Source organism: Fukomys damarensis, unplaced genomic scaffold, assembly GCF_012274545.1.
Source record: "Fukomys damarensis isolate Sample0158 unplaced genomic scaffold, DMR_v1.0_HiC HiC_scaffold_23, whole genome shotgun sequence".
Classification (NCBI taxonomy): Eukaryota; Metazoa; Chordata; class Mammalia; order Rodentia; family Bathyergidae; genus Fukomys; species Fukomys damarensis.
This window is the reverse complement of record NW_022900935.1, coordinates 44,689,664-44,709,121: the sequence shown is the minus strand read 5'-3', so window position 1 is coordinate 44,709,121 and position 19,458 is coordinate 44,689,664. Positions and strand designations below refer to the sequence as shown.

General features: G+C 50.7%; 2 protein-coding genes across 2 annotated transcripts in view; one reads left to right on the top strand and one right to left on the bottom strand.

Moving 5' to 3' along the window:
- Window positions 1–19,458, bottom strand: part of Morn1 (MORN repeat containing 1) — a 53,400-nt gene that overhangs the window by 32,950 nt on the left and 992 nt on the right. Inside the window, exons 2-8 of the mRNA XM_010627890.1 lie at window positions 18,928–18,999; window positions 17,621–17,719; window positions 16,500–16,610; window positions 15,327–15,417; window positions 14,666–14,753; window positions 646–742; window positions 24–134 (exon numbers count right to left, since the gene is read on the bottom strand). Of these exons, the coding sequence (XP_010626192.1) occupies window positions 24–134; window positions 646–742; window positions 14,666–14,753; window positions 15,327–15,417; window positions 16,500–16,610; window positions 17,621–17,719; window positions 18,928–18,999 (669 nt within the window). The remainder of the gene's footprint in view (window positions 1–23; window positions 135–645; window positions 743–14,665; window positions 14,754–15,326; window positions 15,418–16,499; window positions 16,611–17,620; window positions 17,720–18,927; window positions 19,000–19,458) is intronic.
- Rer1 (retention in endoplasmic reticulum sorting receptor 1) overlaps window positions 16,515–19,458 on the top strand; it is a 14,477-nt gene continuing 11,533 nt past the window's right edge. Inside the window, exons 1-2 of the mRNA XM_019207973.2 lie at window positions 16,515–16,523; window positions 17,841–17,843. The gene's annotated coding sequence lies outside the window, so the exon portion shown is untranslated. The remainder of the gene's footprint in view (window positions 16,524–17,840; window positions 17,844–19,458) is intronic.

The window sequence follows — 19,458 nt, the reverse complement described above, 5'->3', positions numbered from 1 at the left end:
CCAGGGTCCCCTAGGACACTCACAATCTGCCGTCTCCCCGTTGTCCCGCAGCAGTTGCACATGCAAAGTGAAGGCACAGCCTCGGGCCACCCGCAGCACCTCCGGACCCAGAATCAAAATCTTCGTGGCTGGTGCTGGGAAGGCAGGGCAAGTGTTAGTGGCAGGGGACAGGGAAGATACCACACATGATCTTTGGGCATGTGGGGTGCAGAGGAAGGCACCCAGAAGCACCAGGGAGCAGGGGTGGCCCAGGGCCTGCAGCAAGCCCCACTGTGGTCATGTCAGGGTATAGAGCTCACTGGGGGCCTGGATGAACTGCTTGGGACCAGGTCAGCACTGCAGACACCTGGCCTCTGGGACCTGGCTGAGAGGCGGTCCCTCTGTGTGGGGAAGTCCCATGGCTGCGGGTGGATGGGAGGTTGGGCCTGCTGAAGGATCACCTGGGCCCAAGGTCAGTCTTGGGGCTCTGCAAGTCCACGAGACCCCTGAAATCCCAGAAGAACCTGCCTTTCCTGGAGGGGACAGGACATCTGGCTCCACTCTGTCTCAGCCCCTACCCAACATGCTCGTGCTCCAACCCCTGCTGCATGGCTGCTCAGGGTCCTGGGAGGGACAGGAAGGCCGGCATGGGGCAGGGAGCCCTACCTGTTGGGTGGCCGTTGATCCACAGCCCACAGTAGGTGACCCCTGAGTAGTGGGCCAAGCTGCCAAGACCACTGAATACATCGCTGTGCCACTGTCCCTGCAGGGAGGATGGGGGGCCTCAGGGGTGGCTCCATAGGTGTGGCTCCCTCCTGGTGTGCTGTTGGATGCCACTTGCATGCCCTGCTCAGTGCCCTCCCGTGTGGGCTAGTAATGGTGCCACACTGGGGACAGCGTGCATGGTCACACTGCTCCATGCGTAGTACAGCTCCCAGCCAGACCCAGGCACTCCAGCTGCTGACCCCAGAGGAGTTGGGACCAGGTGCAGGCTGCTCTGGCACTGCACTTCTGAATGAGGAGGCCACCCAGCCTGACACCGGCACCTGCTGCAGCACGCGCCTGGCTTCCCAAGTCACACATGCAACAAAGAGCAGATGATTGTGAGAGACAGTGAGGAACACTGCTGTGGAGGCTCTCAGGTTCCCCAGGCTGTGCAGCACTGTGGCTGCTGAGGGAGGGAGCAGAGGGGAGAGGAAACTGTGGGGCTCACAGACCTGGGGGTGGGAGGTGCAACCCCAAAACCTGGGAATCTGGGTCAGGGGAAAGACAGGAGAAGACCTTGTGCGGTGGGTCACACTCAGCTTGCACCACAAGCTTCACCCAGGCAGGAGATGGCCACAGCCCTGGGGTCTGGACAGGGCCTTCCTCCTGTGAGTCACCAAGACATCCCTGAGGTCCCAGGACCCAAGACTTCAGACCAGCGCAGCCCTGCTCTACCTCTGGTGCCTGCACCCTTGCTGCCCGCACCCTTGCTGCCCTTGTTCGCCGGTCCCCAGCCCATGCTGTCTGGTAAGAGCCGTGGTTCCCTGATCATGACAGTCCTTTCAAACTGTGCACTGTGGACATGAGGGCCCAGGGCCAGGGAAGAGGGCCGGGAGATGCAGACCAGGGTTGGCAGGGACCACAGGCTGCCCTGACCTGAGCAGAGCCCAGGGTGCTCCCTCTCCTGGCCTCCTGCTATGGGACCCTCAGTGTTCCACCAAACAGCCAAATCCACCTGGGGGACTTGAGTCCCTTTCCTGGGACTGTGGTCCTCACTCCTCCCACCCACCCCTTCCTGAGGGCTGTGCTGGTCAGCATCCACCAACTCCATGGACATCATGGGAGAGGCCACGGGGCACCTTGGAGAAGGGACTTTTCTCCTCTTTGTCCACGAACTGGAAAGCGCTGGTGTGGGTAGGTCTGGGTGCCAGTGGCCATGCCCCACCCACAGTGCAGGCTTCTCAGCAGGATGGGGAGGGAGGATGCTCAGGCACTGGCAGTAATGGACACCACTCTGCAGTGGACCAGATGCTGGGGGCGCTGCAGGACCAGTCCCACATGGCCAGTGAGGTTCAGCAGCCACAGCATTTTCTCAAAGCTGAGGCCACATGGCAGCTCTGGGGCCGGGCATTCAGACCTCAGTGCAGCATGAGGGGCACAGAAGGGTCTCGCCTGGACATGTGCTGTGACCCTGGGATTCACTGCTGTGTACAGCTCCCTCCCACAGTGGCCCTGGTCACCTGGGGGCTGCCGCCTCTTACCCCAGCCTCCAGGTCCTCAGGTGCAGGGAGGCCAGGGACTCTGCATAACAGGCCCTGTGCACCAGGGCAGGGCACATGGTGCTGCTGCTGGCACCCGGCTGAGGACAGGTGTGCGGGAGGGATGTGGGCAGCCAGGGAAGACCCACACCCAATACAGTGAGACCCAGGCTGGGGGTCCAAGTCGCAGACGATGGACGCGAGGGACTTGTCCTCTTTCTGTGGCTGCCAAAGCAACCTCAGGACGGGGAAGGCCATACTGTGCCCTGGCTGGGGACAACAGTGGTGTGGGCAGGGGGACACCCTTCTTTGCCCTAGGGCCAAGCTGTGTGTCCTGCACCCAGCCCCCAGGACACCATTCAGAGCTCCCCTGATGAACAAGCCAAAGCCCTGGACCTGGAAGGTGCTGGGTCCTGCCCTGACCGAAAACAAACCAAGTGTGAAAGCGTGGTGAAGAACATGTGTGCTGGGCTCCACCCTCACCCAGAAGTGAGTTTTTGTCCATGATACACTCCCTCCACCACTCTTATGGAGCTGACTATGGCACCACGCCCCTTGAGCTTCTGGGGTGTCCGTCCAGTCTCCTCCTCAGGGAGCTTGGGTCTTGCTGATGCACCAAGCAGGGCCCTGCAGTTGGGAGTTGAGCAATGGGGGTGCCAGGCAACCTCCTCACTCCTGCAGGAAGTAGCTGTCCCTGGCTGCCGCACCTCAGACTTCCTCTGAGGGTATCTGCTCCTGTGGTGGCAGCAGGTGTGTGGGGGGTCCACACAGAAGGAGCTGCCTGGCTCCCAGAAGGTGCCCATACCCTTCCTGCAGTCTTCTGAGCAGCACTTCTCGAGGCTGCTGCAGGGGTCCTGGAGAGGGCCCTCCTGGCCCAAGGCCTGGCATGGGACGTGGTGGCCATAGGGCCCTACAGCATGGACACTGGGCAGAGAGACATACTGTGCTACATCAGAGGACACTCAGGCACCTCAGCACCCCATGGCTTCTTCATCCTGTGCACCTCTCCTGCACCCACTGAGGACACCACAGTGCCTGTGGGACGCTGCCACCCCCACATCCTGGGGTCTCCACCAGCCCTGAGCCCCTGACAGCCTGTGCTGTGGGTCTGGATTCTCTCCTACCAGGTAGGATGACCTGGGCCTGCAGGAGAGACACTGAGGCCAAACTGACAAATCCAGGGCCATGGCCGGACAAGGTCAACACAGGGAAAGATTCACTACTTTCCAGTCTTTTCCAAAAACACTGCTGGAAAGTGAGTGACAGAGCACCTGGGGCCTGGGGCAGCTCTCTGGGGCATGGGTGCCAAAAGACTGAGCATGATGGCACCCATGGGCAGCACCTGTGGGCGAGGGTAGTGGCAAGAATCCAGGTGGGGGGTAACATCTGTGACATCACTAGGGGCTCACATGCAGAGGGGTGGAGGCTCTGAAAATCCAGGTAACGGGCATGGTGGTGTGGAGAGGGCCGGCAGTTCCTCAGAAAGGCAAAACTTGGGCACTGAGATGCAGCTGTCTTGCTTCTAGTCGACCAGTGGGGACAGCTCTGCAAGAGGGTTCCGTACCCACAGCCCCAGCGGCCTGGGCAAGGGTCGCAGCACAAGGGGAAAAGACAGGCTCTGCTCAGGGGAGAATCACTCATTGTCAAGGAAGGGAAGGCTGCAGGGCCGTGCATGGCAGGACTCAAGGGCGGCCAGCTGCAGGCGGCCCATCCTGGGTGAGGCCACGCACACAGGTCCAGGGCACAGACCCATGGAGAAACTGCACCGAGAAGTGGGTGCATCTGCGCATTTGACCACAGGGCCAAGTGTTCAGCTACTGACGAATGAGGCTGCCCTCCCTGACCTCCTGCCCTCAAGACTGTGTAGGAGGCCAAGGCAGTATCCTGTGCCACGGAGCCCTTGAGCCACACCTGGCCCTCAGCCTCTCCTACTCCACGGAGCCCATGGACAGGTGGGAGCCACTTGTCCTGGTGTGAGGCTGCGTAACTCTGCTGTCTCAGGAGCCTCTGTCCCCTTGGCTTCTGGCCTCCCTGGGCCCACACAGCTCTAGGAAGGGGGTGCTTTGTCCAGCTCTGCTAAGGCCACTCGTCACTCCAGGTCACTGCTGCGGTCGCTTCAGTCCTGTGTCATCTTTACTCTGGGCAGTTCTGGGGAATGAACCCAGCGTCTTCACACTGAGCAGCAGCCCCCATCCCCCTTGAGATACAGTCTAAGTCACTAAATTGTCTGGGCTGGGTTTGAACTTTAATTCTCCTGCCTCAGCCTCCGGAGAGCTGATTACAGGTGTGTGCCACCACGCCCACATTTTCACTTCTTGATGTGGCTGGAATGTTGGAGCCACAGGCCTACTCTGTGCAGGCTGAGCTGGGGCCTATCTGCTGCCCTCCCCCTGGTTCCTGGTCAGCACTGTGTACAGTGTCCAGACAGTGGTCAGGGCCACAGGGAGCCCAGGGTGTGCGAGAGAGCTGCAGGGCGTGGGCTGCAGAAGGGCACCAGGTGCTGAGCAGGGTCTGGTGAGTGGAAGTCGTCATGCTGAGTGTGAAGTCTTTGGGCAATGTTGTGACTCAGGGCCCAAGGAGAAGCCAGGCCAGTAGGAATGGCTCCCACAGACCTGACACCATGCACTCACACTTGCTGGGCGGTGCCATCACAGGGAGGCCATGACAGCTCAGGCTGTGGCAGGAGGCTCTGCACCAGGGCTGGGCGCACTGCTGGTGAGTAGGGCTGCACTGCCCCCCGGTGGAGACCACAGTACCCAGAGGTCCTAGTGCACAGAGGGCAGTCATGGCCTGCAGAAAGCCCTGCTGGTGGCCAGGGGACCATGGGACAGAACCTCCTGGGAGAGGGCTGGGCTGTGTGGCCATCCCGTTTCCCCCAGCTGTCAGGTTGGTCCTGAAAGAACCCTTGGGGCAGTGTCTTCCTGAACCTCAGAGCACAAGGGTGTGGGCTGGCCTACAACACGGTCAGGCTGCTTTGATAATCACCTGGCTTGAGACCAGGCCTCAGTTTCCCAATCTGCTGCATGAGTGAGGGCTGAGAACAATGCCTAGTGAGCAGGAATAGTTCCAGCTGCTTCTCAGGACGCGTATTTTCTGGTGCAGTGAGGGTGTCTGTGTCCAGGCCTGGAGTCAGGCGAGGAAGGGAAGGTGGTGGGTGAGTCCTTGGGTTATCCTTGCCTTGCCTGATCTGGGCCTGGCTGGGCAGGCCGAGGGCAGGTTGGGGCTGAGCCCAGGCTGTCACAGGGGCCCCGTTCCAGCAGCCACACTGCCCCAGCCAGTAGGGCCACTGGACTCCCGGAGCGGTAAGGAACTGGCCCAGGGTTGGCCTCCCTGCCAAGGCTCTGCAGGGGCTCAAGGGCCTGGAGTGACGTTTCCCAGAGCAGCCCCACCTCTCAGGCAATGTGCCCATGGCCACTGCACGGCCCCTCAGTGCCCAGTTTCTGGCCCTCCTGCCCCACAGGCCTAGACAGGGAGCTGGACCGGGCATTTCTCTCCTCGCTATGGATGGGGTTCATGGGAGGGAGGGTCCTGACCAGACCGTGTCTGCAGTCCCAGCTGTGGCCATCCCTACGCAGGCCTGACCCTCAGGATGGAATGGGCTCTTCCTGCACGCAGGGTCTCTGCTCTGCTGCCACAGGACACGGCAAAGATATGCCCTCAACCCCCATGGGGGCCTCAGGCCAAGGCTGCAGGATGCCAGGGCCTCCTCTGGGGGGCTGAGCAGGTCATTCCCTCCTGCTGAAGCCCCACTCAGCAGCCCTGGGGCCCTCAGGCCCTGAGTGACACAGCATGTCACAGCCTTGCGGTGACAGCCGGAGTGGCCAAGAAGCTGGTGACACCCCAAGTCCCAGGAGCTCAGCTGTAGTCAGGTCCAGGGCCAACCATGCTGTCCTGCTCACTCTTGGGGGGCCATCTTGGGCCACTCCTGAATCACTGTTTCCATTTTTCTCAGTCCATTCCACTGGTAGTTTGCCACTTTTCCTAGAGGGTAATTCTCTGCATCTTATTTTTCCCAGCAACACTACTCTGGTAGTTCCTGCCTCCGGCTTGTACTTGGAGCAGGTCTTGCTGTCTCAGACGCTCAGCCCCAAAATTCAGGGGGCCTCACTGACCTCCTTGCTGTGGTCTTGTTTCCCCTCCTGACAAGCCAGTCCTTGCTCCAGACCTGCATGTGTGGACCTGTGCGTGTGCTGTCTGCTCCCTGAAGGCCCCATCACCTTCTTGTTGAGGGACACACTGGGTTCTCTGATCTTCGGCCAGTAGGGCTCTTTGAACTGGGACCAGACATGGCTTCCTTCCGACGCTGCTGGGCCTTGGCCCTCCTTGGTCTGCCCTATCCTCTGCATCAGTCGCTCTTTGCTGCTGGCCTGGGCTGCCAGGCACATTGGCTGGCAGAGCACACAGGCTGGCACCCCAAAAGGTGAGGCCTGGTGGACTGGGGGTGGAAAGGCTCTTCCATGGGCCTGGGCCTCCTCTTGGCAGAGAAGAGCCCAAAACCCTAGGTGGCCCTGGGAGGAGATGACCAGGTGGACAGGACATAGCCCTGCCCTGAGAGAGGCCAGGGGCTTGCCCCTTGCCATGGATCTGGGGCTGCCTAGATCCCAGGGAGGCTCATCAGCATGCTCCCAAGTTCAGTGTGAATAACATTCCCACTTGCGGCAGCACTGTGGTCCTGGGCCCTGGAATCCGAAAAGCTGGATGCAAAAGTTTCTGGGGCCAAGGATCAGCTGGGGCCCAGGAGCCACATTATCACTTTTTTTGTTATTGGAGATGGAACCTGGGGAGCAGTGAGCTACACTCTAGCCCTCCCCTCCACCTTTTAAAAAATTGGTACATTTTAAATATACATAATGATCACACTCATAGGGAATTTGTACCTGTACATGATATCTTGCATCTTTTTTCCCATTCCCCTCAGCTCCCTTCTACCTCTCTTCCTCTTTACAAAAGCTGTTTCCATTTTTCCTTCTGTTCTCTTTTCTTGTACCTTTCCTTTCCTTCTCCCTCCTCCGTTCTCATTTGAACATTTTCTTCTCATTTTCCAATATGTATTACACATTTTGGTCCTTATTTACACTGTTTCTCGGGCCAGAGAAACAATGCATATTTAAATAGGCGTTCAATTTATTTTACTGAAGAGTGTGGTCTCAAGGTGTATCCATTTAGCTAAAATGTCTCAAACTTATCCTTCTTTATGGCAGAGTAGTACTTCACCATATTAAAAAAAAAACCACCTACATCTTCTTTATCCACTCATCGGTTGATGGGCATTTGGGTTGTTCCCAAGATTTAGCTATTATAAACTGTGCTGCTGTAAACAAGGATGTACATATACTGCTGTAATATGATGCTTTTAATTCTTTGGGAAGATACCTAGAAGGAATAGCTGTGTCAAATGGTACTGCTAAGCTCCAGACTGATTTCCACAGCAGTTGCACCAGTCTGCACTCTCACCAACAGTGGAGCAGGATTCCTCTTTCTTCACAGCCCTGCCAGCATTTATTATTGGCTGATTTCTTGATAGCAGCCATTCTTTTTGGAGTGAGGTTGAATCTCAGCATTGTTTTCACTTGCATCTCTCAGATGACCAGTGATGTTGAACATTTTTTCATATATTTATTTGCTGTTTCTGCTTCTTCATCTGAGAAGTGTCTGTTCATTTCAGATGCCCAATTCTGGACTGGGTCTTTGAATTGGGGGGGCCTGCTTTTTCGAGTTCTTTATATATTCTTTCATTTATTTTTTTGCACTGGGGATTGAACTCAGGATCTTCTGCTTGCGAGGCAGGCGGCAGCACCACTGAGCCAAATCCCTGGCTCTCTTTATATATTGTAGATACTAGTCCTTTGCCTGAGGAACAGCTGGCAAAAATCATTTCTCATGCTGTGGGTTGTCTCCTCACGCTGTTGGTATTTTTTCCTTCATTAAATTTATTGGTACATTTTAGGTATACAGAATGATCACATTCATCATTGGGAATTTGTACCTGTATGTCATGTATCTTGGTTCTTTTTTCCCCATTTCCCTTCCCTCCTTTCCACCCCTCCACCCCTATTTACAAAAAACTGTTTCCATTTTTTCCTTCTTTTCTCATATTTTTTCTTTTCCCTTCTTTCCTCCCCCCACTTCCCCTTTGGACCTTTTCTTCCTATTTCACATTATTTATCATATGTCAGTAGTTTCTTTTGCTGTACAAAAGCTTTTTAATAAGATGAGATCCCAGAGGTTGATTCCTTGTGATATTTTGTGTGCAGTCAAGGTTTTGTTCAGAAAGTCTTTGCCTACACCAGTGTTTTCAAGAGTTCCACCTAACCTATCTTCTGGAAGATTGTGTTTCTATTTTAATGTTTAAATCTCTGATCCATTTCTATTTTAGTTTAGTGCATGGTGAAAGATACGGGTGTAGTTTTAAACTTTGGTAGGTGGAAAGCCATTTTTTCCACCACCATTTATTAAAGAGGCTTTTTTTCTAGTGAAGCTTTTTGGCTCCTTTGTCAATGATAAGGTGGCTAAGTGTGTCTGGAGTTGTTTCTGCACCTTCCAATCTGTTCCATTGATCCTTGGGTCTGTTTTTTTGCCAGGACCATGCTATTTATCACAGTAGCTTTGTAGAATAATTTCAAGTGGGGGATTGTGGTGCCCTTGCCTTGCCTTTGTTGCCCAGAATTGCTTTTGCTATTCTAGGCCTCTCCTGGTTCCAAATAAATTTTAGGTTTGTTTTCTTTAATTCTGAGACATGCCGTTGGAATTCTGATCAGGACTGCATTAAATCTGTATAACAATTTTGGAAGTATGGCTGTTTTCACTATATTGGTTCTTCCTATCCAAGAATTGGGATATCTTTTCATTTTCTGATATCCTCTTCTATCTCCTTCTTGAGAGTACTGTAGTTTTCAATGTAAGGGTCTTTAACTTCCTTCATTGGATTGATTCCTAGATATCAAATGGATACACCTAGATATTCATTTTTTGGAGTGCTGTTGTAAAAGGTGTCATTTCCCTAATTTCTCTGAGTCTGTGTAAAGGAATGCTATTAATTTTTGAATGTAGACTGTATCTTGCTTACACTACTGAATTTGGTCATTAAATCTAGAAGTGTTCTGGTGAAAGTTTTGGGGTCTTCTATGTAGAGTATCATTTTATCTACATCTTTCTTAGCCTTATTCCTTTTTCTTTCTCTTGTCTAATTGCTCTGGCTAATGTTTCCAGAACTATATTGAACAAGAATGGTAACAGTGGGCATCCTTGTCTTGCTCCTGATTTTAGAGTTTTTTGTCCATTTAATATGATGTTGGCTGTTGGTTTGTCATAGATGGATTTCATTAGATTGAGATAAAGACCATCTTCAACAATTTTCTGTAAGGTTGATTTTTAATAATGAATGAGTGTTGGACTTCGTTAAATGCGTTTTCTGCACCTATTGAGATGATAATATGGTTCTTATCCTTGGCTCTATTAATATAGTGTATTTATTAATTTGTGTATGCTGAACCATCCCTGCATCCCTTGGATGAATCCTATTTGGTGATGATGTATAATCTTCTTGATGACTTGCTTCATTCTGTTTGCTAGTAACTTATTGAGTATTTTTTGCCTCTATGCTCATTAGGGAGATTGGCCTGTAATTATCCCTTTTGGTTGGATTCTTCTCTGATTTCAGTATCAGGTAATGCTTGCTTCCAGGAATGAATCTGGGAGTAATGCTTCCCTTTCAATTTCATTAAAGAGTTTAAGAAGTAGTAGCATTAGGTTTTCTCTAAGTTTCTTGTAGAATTCAGCAGTGAATCCGTCAGGGACTGCCTGGGCTTTTCTTTGTTGGTAGATTTTCCATTACATCTTCAATTTCATTTACTGATATTGGTTCATTTACAATTTTTATAATCTCTTGATTCAGCTTGGTAATTCATATGTATCTAGGAATCTGTCATTTCTTTTGTGTTTTCCATTTTATTATAATACAGGTTTTCAAAGTAGGTATTGATCTTCTGGATCTCTGTTGGATCTGTTGTGGTTTCATCCTTTTCATTCCTAATTGCATGGATTTGAGCCTTTTTCCTTTTTTTTTGGACAAGGTTGGCTAAGGGTTTGTCAATTTTATTAATCTTTCAAATAACCAACTTTTTGATTCATTGATTCTTTGTATTGTTTTCTTAGTCTCCATTACATTACTTTCTGCTCTGATCTTTATAATTTCCTTGGTCATATGAGCTTTGGGCTTGACTTGCTTTTTCTAGATGCTTGAGGTTCAACAATAGTTTGTTTTTTTTGAGCTGGCTATTTTTCTGATATGGGAATTCACTGCTATAAATTTTCCTTGTCGGACTGCTTTCACGGTGTCCCATAAATTCTGGTATGTTGTATTGGCATTACTGTTTAATTGTAGGCACTGTCTAGTTTCCTCTTTAATTTTATGCATGACCCATTGTTTGTTCCGGAAGGTATTATTTAATTTCCATGTGTTTATGGAGTTTCTGTGGTTTCTTTTGCTACTGATTTTCAATTTCATTGCACTGGTCTGATAATATACATGGGATAATTTTAATTCCTTTGCATTTATTTCAGCTTGTTCTATGAGCTAGTATGTGGTCTATTTTAAAGAACATTCCATGTGCAGCTGAGAAAAAGTATGTATTCTGATTTTTGTGGGGTAGAACATTCTGTACACATATATTAAGTCTATTTGTTCAAAAGTTTGGTTCAGTTCTGATATTTCTTTGTGCATTTTTTGTCTATTTTGTGACAGTAAGGTATTGAGGCCCCCCATTATAAGTATATTAATGCTCATTTGATTTTTCATGTCTGTTAATGTTTTGTTTAGTTAGGTGCACTGCTACTTGGTACACATATATTTATGATTGTTATCTCTTCCTCTTGGATTATTCCCTTTACAAGGTTGTAGTGACTTTGTCTCTCTTTAATTAGACTTGGCTTGAAATCTACTTTGTCTACAAATAGAACAGCTACCCTCTGCTTTTTTTTTCCAGGTTCCTGTCACATGGAGTGTTGTTTTCTATCATTTGACTTTCAGCCTGTGAATTTATGAATTAAATGTGCTTCTTGTATGCAGCATAGTGCTGGATCTTGCATCTTGATCCATTCTGTCAGTCTGTTTCTTGTGATTGGTGAAATAAGATCCTTTACATTGATAGTTATAACCAATATGTACTGACTTATCCTCGTCATTTTTCTGTTGTTGGTTCCCTTTTCCCCCATCTGTTTAATTTCTTGCCTTGTCTGGTAGATTCATTCTGTTGAGATTCATGGAGTTGTAGCCCTTATTATTATTATTATTATTATTATTATTATTATTGGTACCAGGGATCAAACTCGGGACCTTGTGTTTGTGAGGCAGGTGACAGAACCACTGAGCTAAATCCCTGGGGCCCTCATTATCTTTCTAGAATGTCCTCAGAACAGTTTGGAGTGCTGGTTTGGTGGTCATGAATTTCTTCAGGTGTTCTCTGTCATAAAAGTATCTTATTTTTCTATCAATTTTGAAAGATAGTTTTGCAGGGTACATCAATCTGGGTTGGAGATTGTTTTCTTTTAGGACTTAACATATTTCACTCCAAGTATTCCTTGATTTGAGAGTTTGTATTGAAAAGTCTGCTGTGATTCTGATGGGCTTTCCTTTATAGGTGACCCATTTTTTTTTCTTTAACAGCTTTTAATATTCTGTTGTGTTGAATTTCTGGACTCTAGAGCACTACCTTCATGCAAATTTTTTTTGATCATGGTTAATAGACATTCTACATGCTTCACCTATCTGTATGTCAAATTCTTTTTCTCTGCTTGGGTTTTCTGCCTTTACTTTTGTGTATAGGTTGCAAATGCTGTTTTCACTATCCCCTGCTTTCTCATTGACTCCTATCAATCCTGTGTTATTCTTCTTTACATCACCTAGCAGCTGTCAGATTGATTTCTTTGTGGTTCCTTGCTATTTTAAAGAAATTTTCTTTTCAAGATTGCTAGGCACAATCTTGTCTTCTATATCTGATATTCTGTCATCACATTGGTTCATTCTATTGCATATACATTCAGTGGAATTTTTAATCTCCTGGATATCTATCTGAATCTGTTTCCTGGATTCCATTTCTTTCCTATGTTGAGTATTCATGATTTCCATTATTTTCCTAGGCTCCTCTATTTTTTTATTTGTATCTGCTCTAGAGTCACTAACTAGGCTTTTTGTTACAGTTATCTGAGAAATTATTTCTGATTTGATTCTTTTTCACAAGCCTCATTCATCTGTTCTGTTACTTGCATGGTTACCACTTCAGAGAATTAGATGAATGACTTTCAAAATATTATACCTCATTGTTTCCTAGGTTTGCCTTTGGTGAGTTGGAAGTCTGGGGTTGAATCTTGCTTTAAGTGTCTTCTCATCTTTTGTTTTTGGTTTATTTCCTATGCTTATTATGGCAGGTAAATTTATTGCTAGTATTGAGAACCCTTAGGAAATGACTACTTCTCAGAGATGTCTTCCAGGCATACCTGGCTTTTGGGTTTTGAGTCTGCTGCAAGATTCTACCTCTTCATTTTATTATGAGAAGTTGCTGCTTATTTGATCTAGCCCCTGGTTCTTTGGCACTGGCCTTTGGTATCGTTTATGACCCTTAGGCAATCTCAGTTTTGACGTAACAGGAAGAAGAAATGATTTGAACAATTATGTCACCTTGGCTAAAGTAGTACACCAGGAATAACAACAGTATCAAGCACAGCCTACAGAATGAGAAACTGTTGTAACTATTAATTTGCCACCTTTAACCATATGAACTATATTAAGGGTCATATAAAAAAATCTAAAAAAACCTAGAAAATTCAGTAAATATGCCCTTAATATAGTGATTTTACCCTCAGGGGAGAAAATTTAAAAGGGGGTTAGGGAGAAAAAAATAGAGAAATAGAAGAGGAAGAGATTAAAAGGCTGAAGACAAAGGAAGATTATGAGAAAAGAAAAGCAAATGAAAAGAAATGTCCACTCCAGGGTGTGCCTCTGCTGTCACTGGTAGACAAAGTAGTCAGACAGAGCCCAGATCTGTGTTGACTAATCCCAGCAAGCCAGCCATAGATTTATGGTGGGATACTGGATAATTCCAGCAAACTTGAATCTTTACTTCCATTGACGTTCAGGATGGTTTTTGGGTATGAGGCTGGAACCTAATTTGTTCAGCCTGCAATACTCTATGTGCCTTCTGCCAGCTTGAACTTGGCTCCTTGACCTCCTGCCAACTTGAAATTGGTTCCACCTCATCCAGACACTAGGAGCCACTAGATGCAGCCAGCCTGCACCTGCTCTGAGTTCTGAGCTCAGTTGGCCCCTTTCCAATATGGCTACCAGCCAAATGACCTCTCTTGGGGGATGTCTGAACTCAAATAACTTGTCACTTGTAGATTGCTGTGTCCATTGCTCCATTCCACTGGTACATTTCTCCATGGAGGCCTTTGGAGTCGCCTGTAGTCACCACGTGTTTATAGGTTCAAACTACCCCTCCCCACAGTGAGTTGGGGGACAAGGAGAAAGCACTACTTGCCACCTCCTTCTTGAGGGTTGAAGTCTCTCTTTTTACTCTCCCCATGGGCTTCAATTCTTGTTTTAATCCTTACTCGGTCCCAGGCACCCACTTCCCTTCTTCTTCTCACATTGCTATATTCCAGTGCCTGGACACCAAATCTTGGAGAGGCTATTTCTCTGCTGTTCACCACTCCACCATCTTCTGGGAAGTCACCCAACCCTTTTTATTTTAATATAGAGACCTGCTAAATTGCCCATGCTGTCCTTGAACTTGTAATCCTCTTGCCTCAGCCTCTCAAGTAGCTGGGATTACAGGTGTGTGCCACCACTGTGCCTGGCCCTGTCACACTCTTTTCCCTCCAGTTTCCTAATGGACGATGTGGGAACAATCACAGTCCCTACCCATAGGGGCCAGGATTACTGTCCCAGTCCCAGTTGGCCTCTCTGGCACACAGATCCTGCAGACCAGCTCTGTAGACAGCAGCCACTGCCTGTGGTAAGGGAAATACTTGCTCACACAGGGCCCACTCCACAGTGTCTCTCTGAGCAGTCAGGGGCCCAGGTATATGTAGGGGAGGAGGTGGCTCACCTCAGCCCCTTCCTCCAGCCCCTGGAGCCCTACAATGCCTTGTCCCTCCTGTAGCTCAGGTCGAGAGATTCCAGCCTGAGCCAGGCCCCAGGCTTCCCTCTGTGAGATATCCTGTGTGCAGCAGGGCAGAGCAGATGCATAGAATTCACACTAACCTGACTTCTGGTCAGGATCATCCCAACCAAGACCAGGACAGCTGGGGGGAGTCACCCTGTGGAGTTGGGGCTGACAGTGCCCTGCGCCTGTCAGCCCAGGGACTCTGGCTGCCAGGGCAGCTCCTTCAAATGCCCCTTGGAGCTCCCACCCACTGCAGAGCCTCACATCTGGGGGAAGGGGCACCTCATATGTAGAGCCATCAGCACAGCGTAGCACCCCGTGTCCCTGGCGCCCGTCCCGGATCCAGTCGCCTTCGTACTTGTCACCATTCCTGAGGGCACAGTAGAGGGGTCTCAGGCAGGAGCCGGGACTAAGACCAGCTCTACCTCAGAGTCCGAGGCAAAAATAAGCCCTGAACAGATAGCCTGAGAGCTGCTGGCATGCCAGGGCATCTGGGAGGGCAGGGAGAGGGGGCACGCGTCTGCCTACCCAGACACTCAGTGGCAGCTGCTTGTCATGGAAGCAGTGAAGGAGGTGGAGGAGCTGGGCTTGTGGCTGTGTGTTTCCAGGGCAGTGCTGGCGAGGAGCCACATGGCTTAGCACTTCCAGCCCTACCTGGAGGGGCTTGTGCTGGCCCAGGGGTCCTCCAGCTTTGCCACATGGGTCCCTGGCTCCCCTTCCTGCTGACCCAAGCTTCCCTCCAGACACCTTACCTGGGAGAGGACTCTTCCTACTGAATGAGCAGTGTCAAGAGAGCCTGGGGTGGCTCAGGGATGGAGGACTGACCAGTGTGGGTGGCCCTGGGTTCTACCCACAGGGAAGAGATTGCAGTGTGGACGGCGGGACATGCCCCCCTCCCTGCTGAAGGCACCCCAGGATTCATGCCCCGCAGCCACATACTCACTTAAAGAGCATCTGCCCCCAGCCATGCCTCTTGTTGTCATGAAAGGACCCCTGGTACACCTGTCCATCTGGGTCCACCAGGATGCCCTGACCTAGGGAAGGACCAAAGATGCCAGCTGAACTTCACGGCTCCTGCCAGTGGTGACCCTGATGTCCTGCCCTAGGAGGTACTCTCTCTGCAGCCCTTGGGTCCCACACTGGCAGAGGGGTGGTCAGGACTGGCACTCAGGGAATCCTTAGGAACTGGGCTGCCCCTCTAATACCGCCTGGACAGGAGAGGCAGGTGTGGCCAGGAAGGTGAAGACAGCCACCACCTGGGTCAGCCTGGGGGCAGACGCCAGTGGCTCAGTCTAGCTGGCAGAGACTCTGAGTGGGGGGCTCATTCAGGGCCCCCAGGCCCAATCTCTGAGATGGTAAATGCCACCCAGGGGACTTCACAGGGTGACAGGTTAGCTACTGTATGACTGTTTCTTGATTTATGAGCAACCTCACTTTACTGCAAGCTACCCACTCACCGAACTAGGACTCAAAGGCCAGAGGGAAAACAGGAGAGCATGACTAGGAGTATGCTACTGCAGATTTTGGACAGTTCAGACATTTGAGGGTGTTTCTACTTCCCGACACAAGCAAACCTTGGGGAAGGAAAAGAAGCTGCCTCTCTCTTTGAGGTGTAACATGCTCGACCCTTCTCTAAGCTGCAGCTGGTCTTTCTGCCCCTGGCTGTCATGAAGGGACAGGCGCCTCTTGCATCTGTCTCCTGATATCTTTATGGCCATCAGAACCCAGAGAGGGTCAGGTGGCCAAGCCATGGTGTAGCCAGAGAAGCAGTGTCCTGTGAGGTCAGGAGACCCACCCAGCAGACCCAGGACAGCCTGGCAACCCCAGGATCAGGAGCAAATAACGCAGTGGTGGCTGTCTGAATCCCTAAGTGGTGGGTGGCTCACCACGCAGCAGCAGGTAGATGTATCACAGGATGTGACAGGATGGGCTCCCCAGGTGCAGAGCCCGGGGCCTGAGCTGAAAATGCATGGTCTGGGGACAGAGAGAGGGTATGAGCCCGCCCCAACACCTCCTTTTCCAGCCTCTGAAGTGCAACAGCTGGGCAATGGTTCCCAGATGTGAGAGGACACTAGGCTCTCCCAGCACTGGCCCGTGAGCCCCGTGGATGCCAGACCTTCTCTGAGGCCACAGCAGAGCTCTCCTTCGTAACGGCCCCCAGCTCTGTACGTAATGATGCCATGTCCCTGAGGCTCTCCCAAAACAAACTGTCCAGAGTAGGTGTTTCCTGCATACAAATGAGGAGGAGGAAGAGGTTATTGTTATATCCAGGGTCCCCTCCATCCCCTGACCAATGGGTAGACACCTGTCTCTTTATCTCACTCACAGTGTAGTCAGGAGAAATACCGAGACATGGCCTGGTCCTCCCTGCCCAGTTAGACCTGCAGACTGACCTAGGGGGCCCTTCCTGAGGGCACCTGGGAAACACAGTATGGGGTGGCTTTGTTCCCAGGCCTTGTGTGTGGTACTGGGAATGGAACTCATGGCCTTGCACATACTGGACAGACTGCTCTGCCACTAAACTATGTCCTCAGTCCTTTTCTTTTATTAAGAAAGGGTCTCACAAACTTTTCCGGATGGCCTGGAGCTTGCCCATCACTTCCTTAGCTGCCTGAGGAGCTGGGATTACAGGGAGGTACCACTATGCTTGTCCTCCGTGGGCCTTTAAAAGGCAGCTGGGAGCCGAATGCAAGAGAAGCTCCCATGAGCACCAACCACTCTTTGCTCATAAGGGTCTGAGACTCAAAGATGCCCCAACCACTGGCATGGGTGTCACAGAGCAGGTTTCCCATCTGGGCACAGGAGGTGGTGAAATATCTTTTTGTTTGGGTACCAGGGATCAAACTTGGGACCTTGCTCTTGTGAGACGGGAGGTGGAACCACTGAGCTAAATCCCCAGCCCCTGAAATATCTTTAAAGAATAAGATAATTCCAAGTTTGGGATGATATCACTTTATTCTGACAAAGTGCTACCGAGAAGCTGGAGGTGCTTATAGAGCTGAGTCTAGAGGCCCCTGTAGGGATCCCCAGGGCACCCGTTGCCAGACCTAAGGGCCATACAAGATGTGTAGCACCATGCAATGCACCCCAGCCTGCACACTGCTGCCCCTCACAACAGGTGAACCTGAGGAACCTTCATTTACACACAGTATCTTCTGTGTCACAGCAGGGGACCAGCCTCCCTGAGATGGCGCTGAGAAAGGGGTCAAGTGCCCATTCACCACCTCCAGCACCCACCTGAACAGGCCCAGTGTTGGCAGCCTTGCCCAGTGATCTCTCCGTCCACAAAGTCGCCTTCGTAATAACTCCCATCTTTAAACAGCAACTTCCCGCGACCTGGGAGGAGAGGTCATTGTGCACAGTGAAGTCACACAGTGGGTGGGAGTGGCGGCTGACCAGCCCACACACACCGTGCTTTCTCAAAGACTTAGTGTTGGCTCCACTGCTTGTCTGATACGCGTTCTTGACAAACTCACATGTGTACTCCACATTTATCTAAAGACTCCTGAGAACAGCTATAAAATATTCCCAAGCACACCGCTCTCTTGGTCAGAATGGCCACAGAGGCACAGACAGTGCAGATGTGACCCTGCTCCCCACCTCCTCAGAGGGAAGCGGACACAACTCTAGACACGCACAGGGGATCACTGGGAGGACACAGCCTAAAAAGCAGGCACCCATCAAGGAGTCTCTGATAACAGCCATGCACATGAGCCTAAGTGTCCACCTGGAGGAAGAGAATCCTTGCTATCTTGACAAAAATAGAAAGTGTCTGTATGGCAAAAACACTGAATAAAAAACCAAAAGGTAAAACACAGGAAATACTAGCAGTCAACAGGTTAAAACAAAAAAAAGCCCAACCTTCTAGGGGTAAATGGGTAGAAGCCACTGAGCAGGCAGAAACCACAAACAGAAAAAGTCTTGTAAGCACAGATGACAGAGGTCCAGACCCTGGAACATTCTCCATGCTTGCCTGACATGTGTTCTGGGGTGCTGGGAGTTGGGATGCTGGCCTGCAGCTGTGTGGTACGAGACCAAGCCTGGTGTACGTGAATGTGTGAGCTGAGGGTATTGCAGGGGATTTTACTTTACACTTCCTTTCCTCTACTGATTGAATTTTCTACAGAAGTAGGTCATCTCTTTTAATCAGAAATAAAGCATAAAGCCAATTTCCACTCTGGAAAAGAAGAGCAAACTGAAACTCTAGGGAGGATTTCCAAGTTGCAGCTTCCTCTTCTGCAGGTGCCCAAAGATGGTGGAATGTGGCATGCAGGGTAGGAGTGTCTCCCTGGATCTGCTGGCCCTGCCCAGCCCTGCCAAGCCCTGCCAGTCTCTGGGGTACCTCAGGGTGCAGGGACCTCAAGAGGCTCCGGAAAATGGCCTCATGGTGTCACCAGGCCAAGTCCGGAGCAGGATGGCAGCACTGGGCAGGTACAGAGCAGGTCCTGTTCAGTGCAGCCCCACTGCACCCCCAGCTCCCAGAGAAAATCAGCTTTGTCAGCTTCCAGGTGGCAGCAGTGGGAGGGACCACCGAGGTTTCTTACCGTGTTTCTTTCCTCCTTTCCATTCTCCTTCATATTGGAAGAAGGAATTTGGGTATATGTAGACACCGTAACCTGAATTTAAAAAGAAAATGAACACAGTGACCCCCTGACATTGCAACTTGGCTGACATCAAGTAGAGGTGGGCTTGGGGCTCTCCCCAGATCTGTGCACCACTGTTAACTGCGCCAGGCACCGTGGGGGTTAGGAGTGGTCCTGTTTGCTGCCAAACCCTCTGTTGCTGGCTTCTGACACACGGGTGACACCTACTTGGTGTGGGGTGGTGATGGGAGCAGGGATCAGTGAGGATGCAGAGGAAAGAGCATGACCCCGCGAGACTTGATGGCATGGGTGTGGACTCTGCGTTCATACTGGCCTTGTTATTCGGGTGTCAGGGACAGTTTCTTCCTGACTGGATCTCCAGGCCTCCACTCCCCGGGCACAGACAAGGGGCAGGACGGAGGACATCCCGCGCCCACCCACACAGGGTAGGCCGGCTGTGAGCCCGCTCCCTCACCACCCACCCTCGCGGGG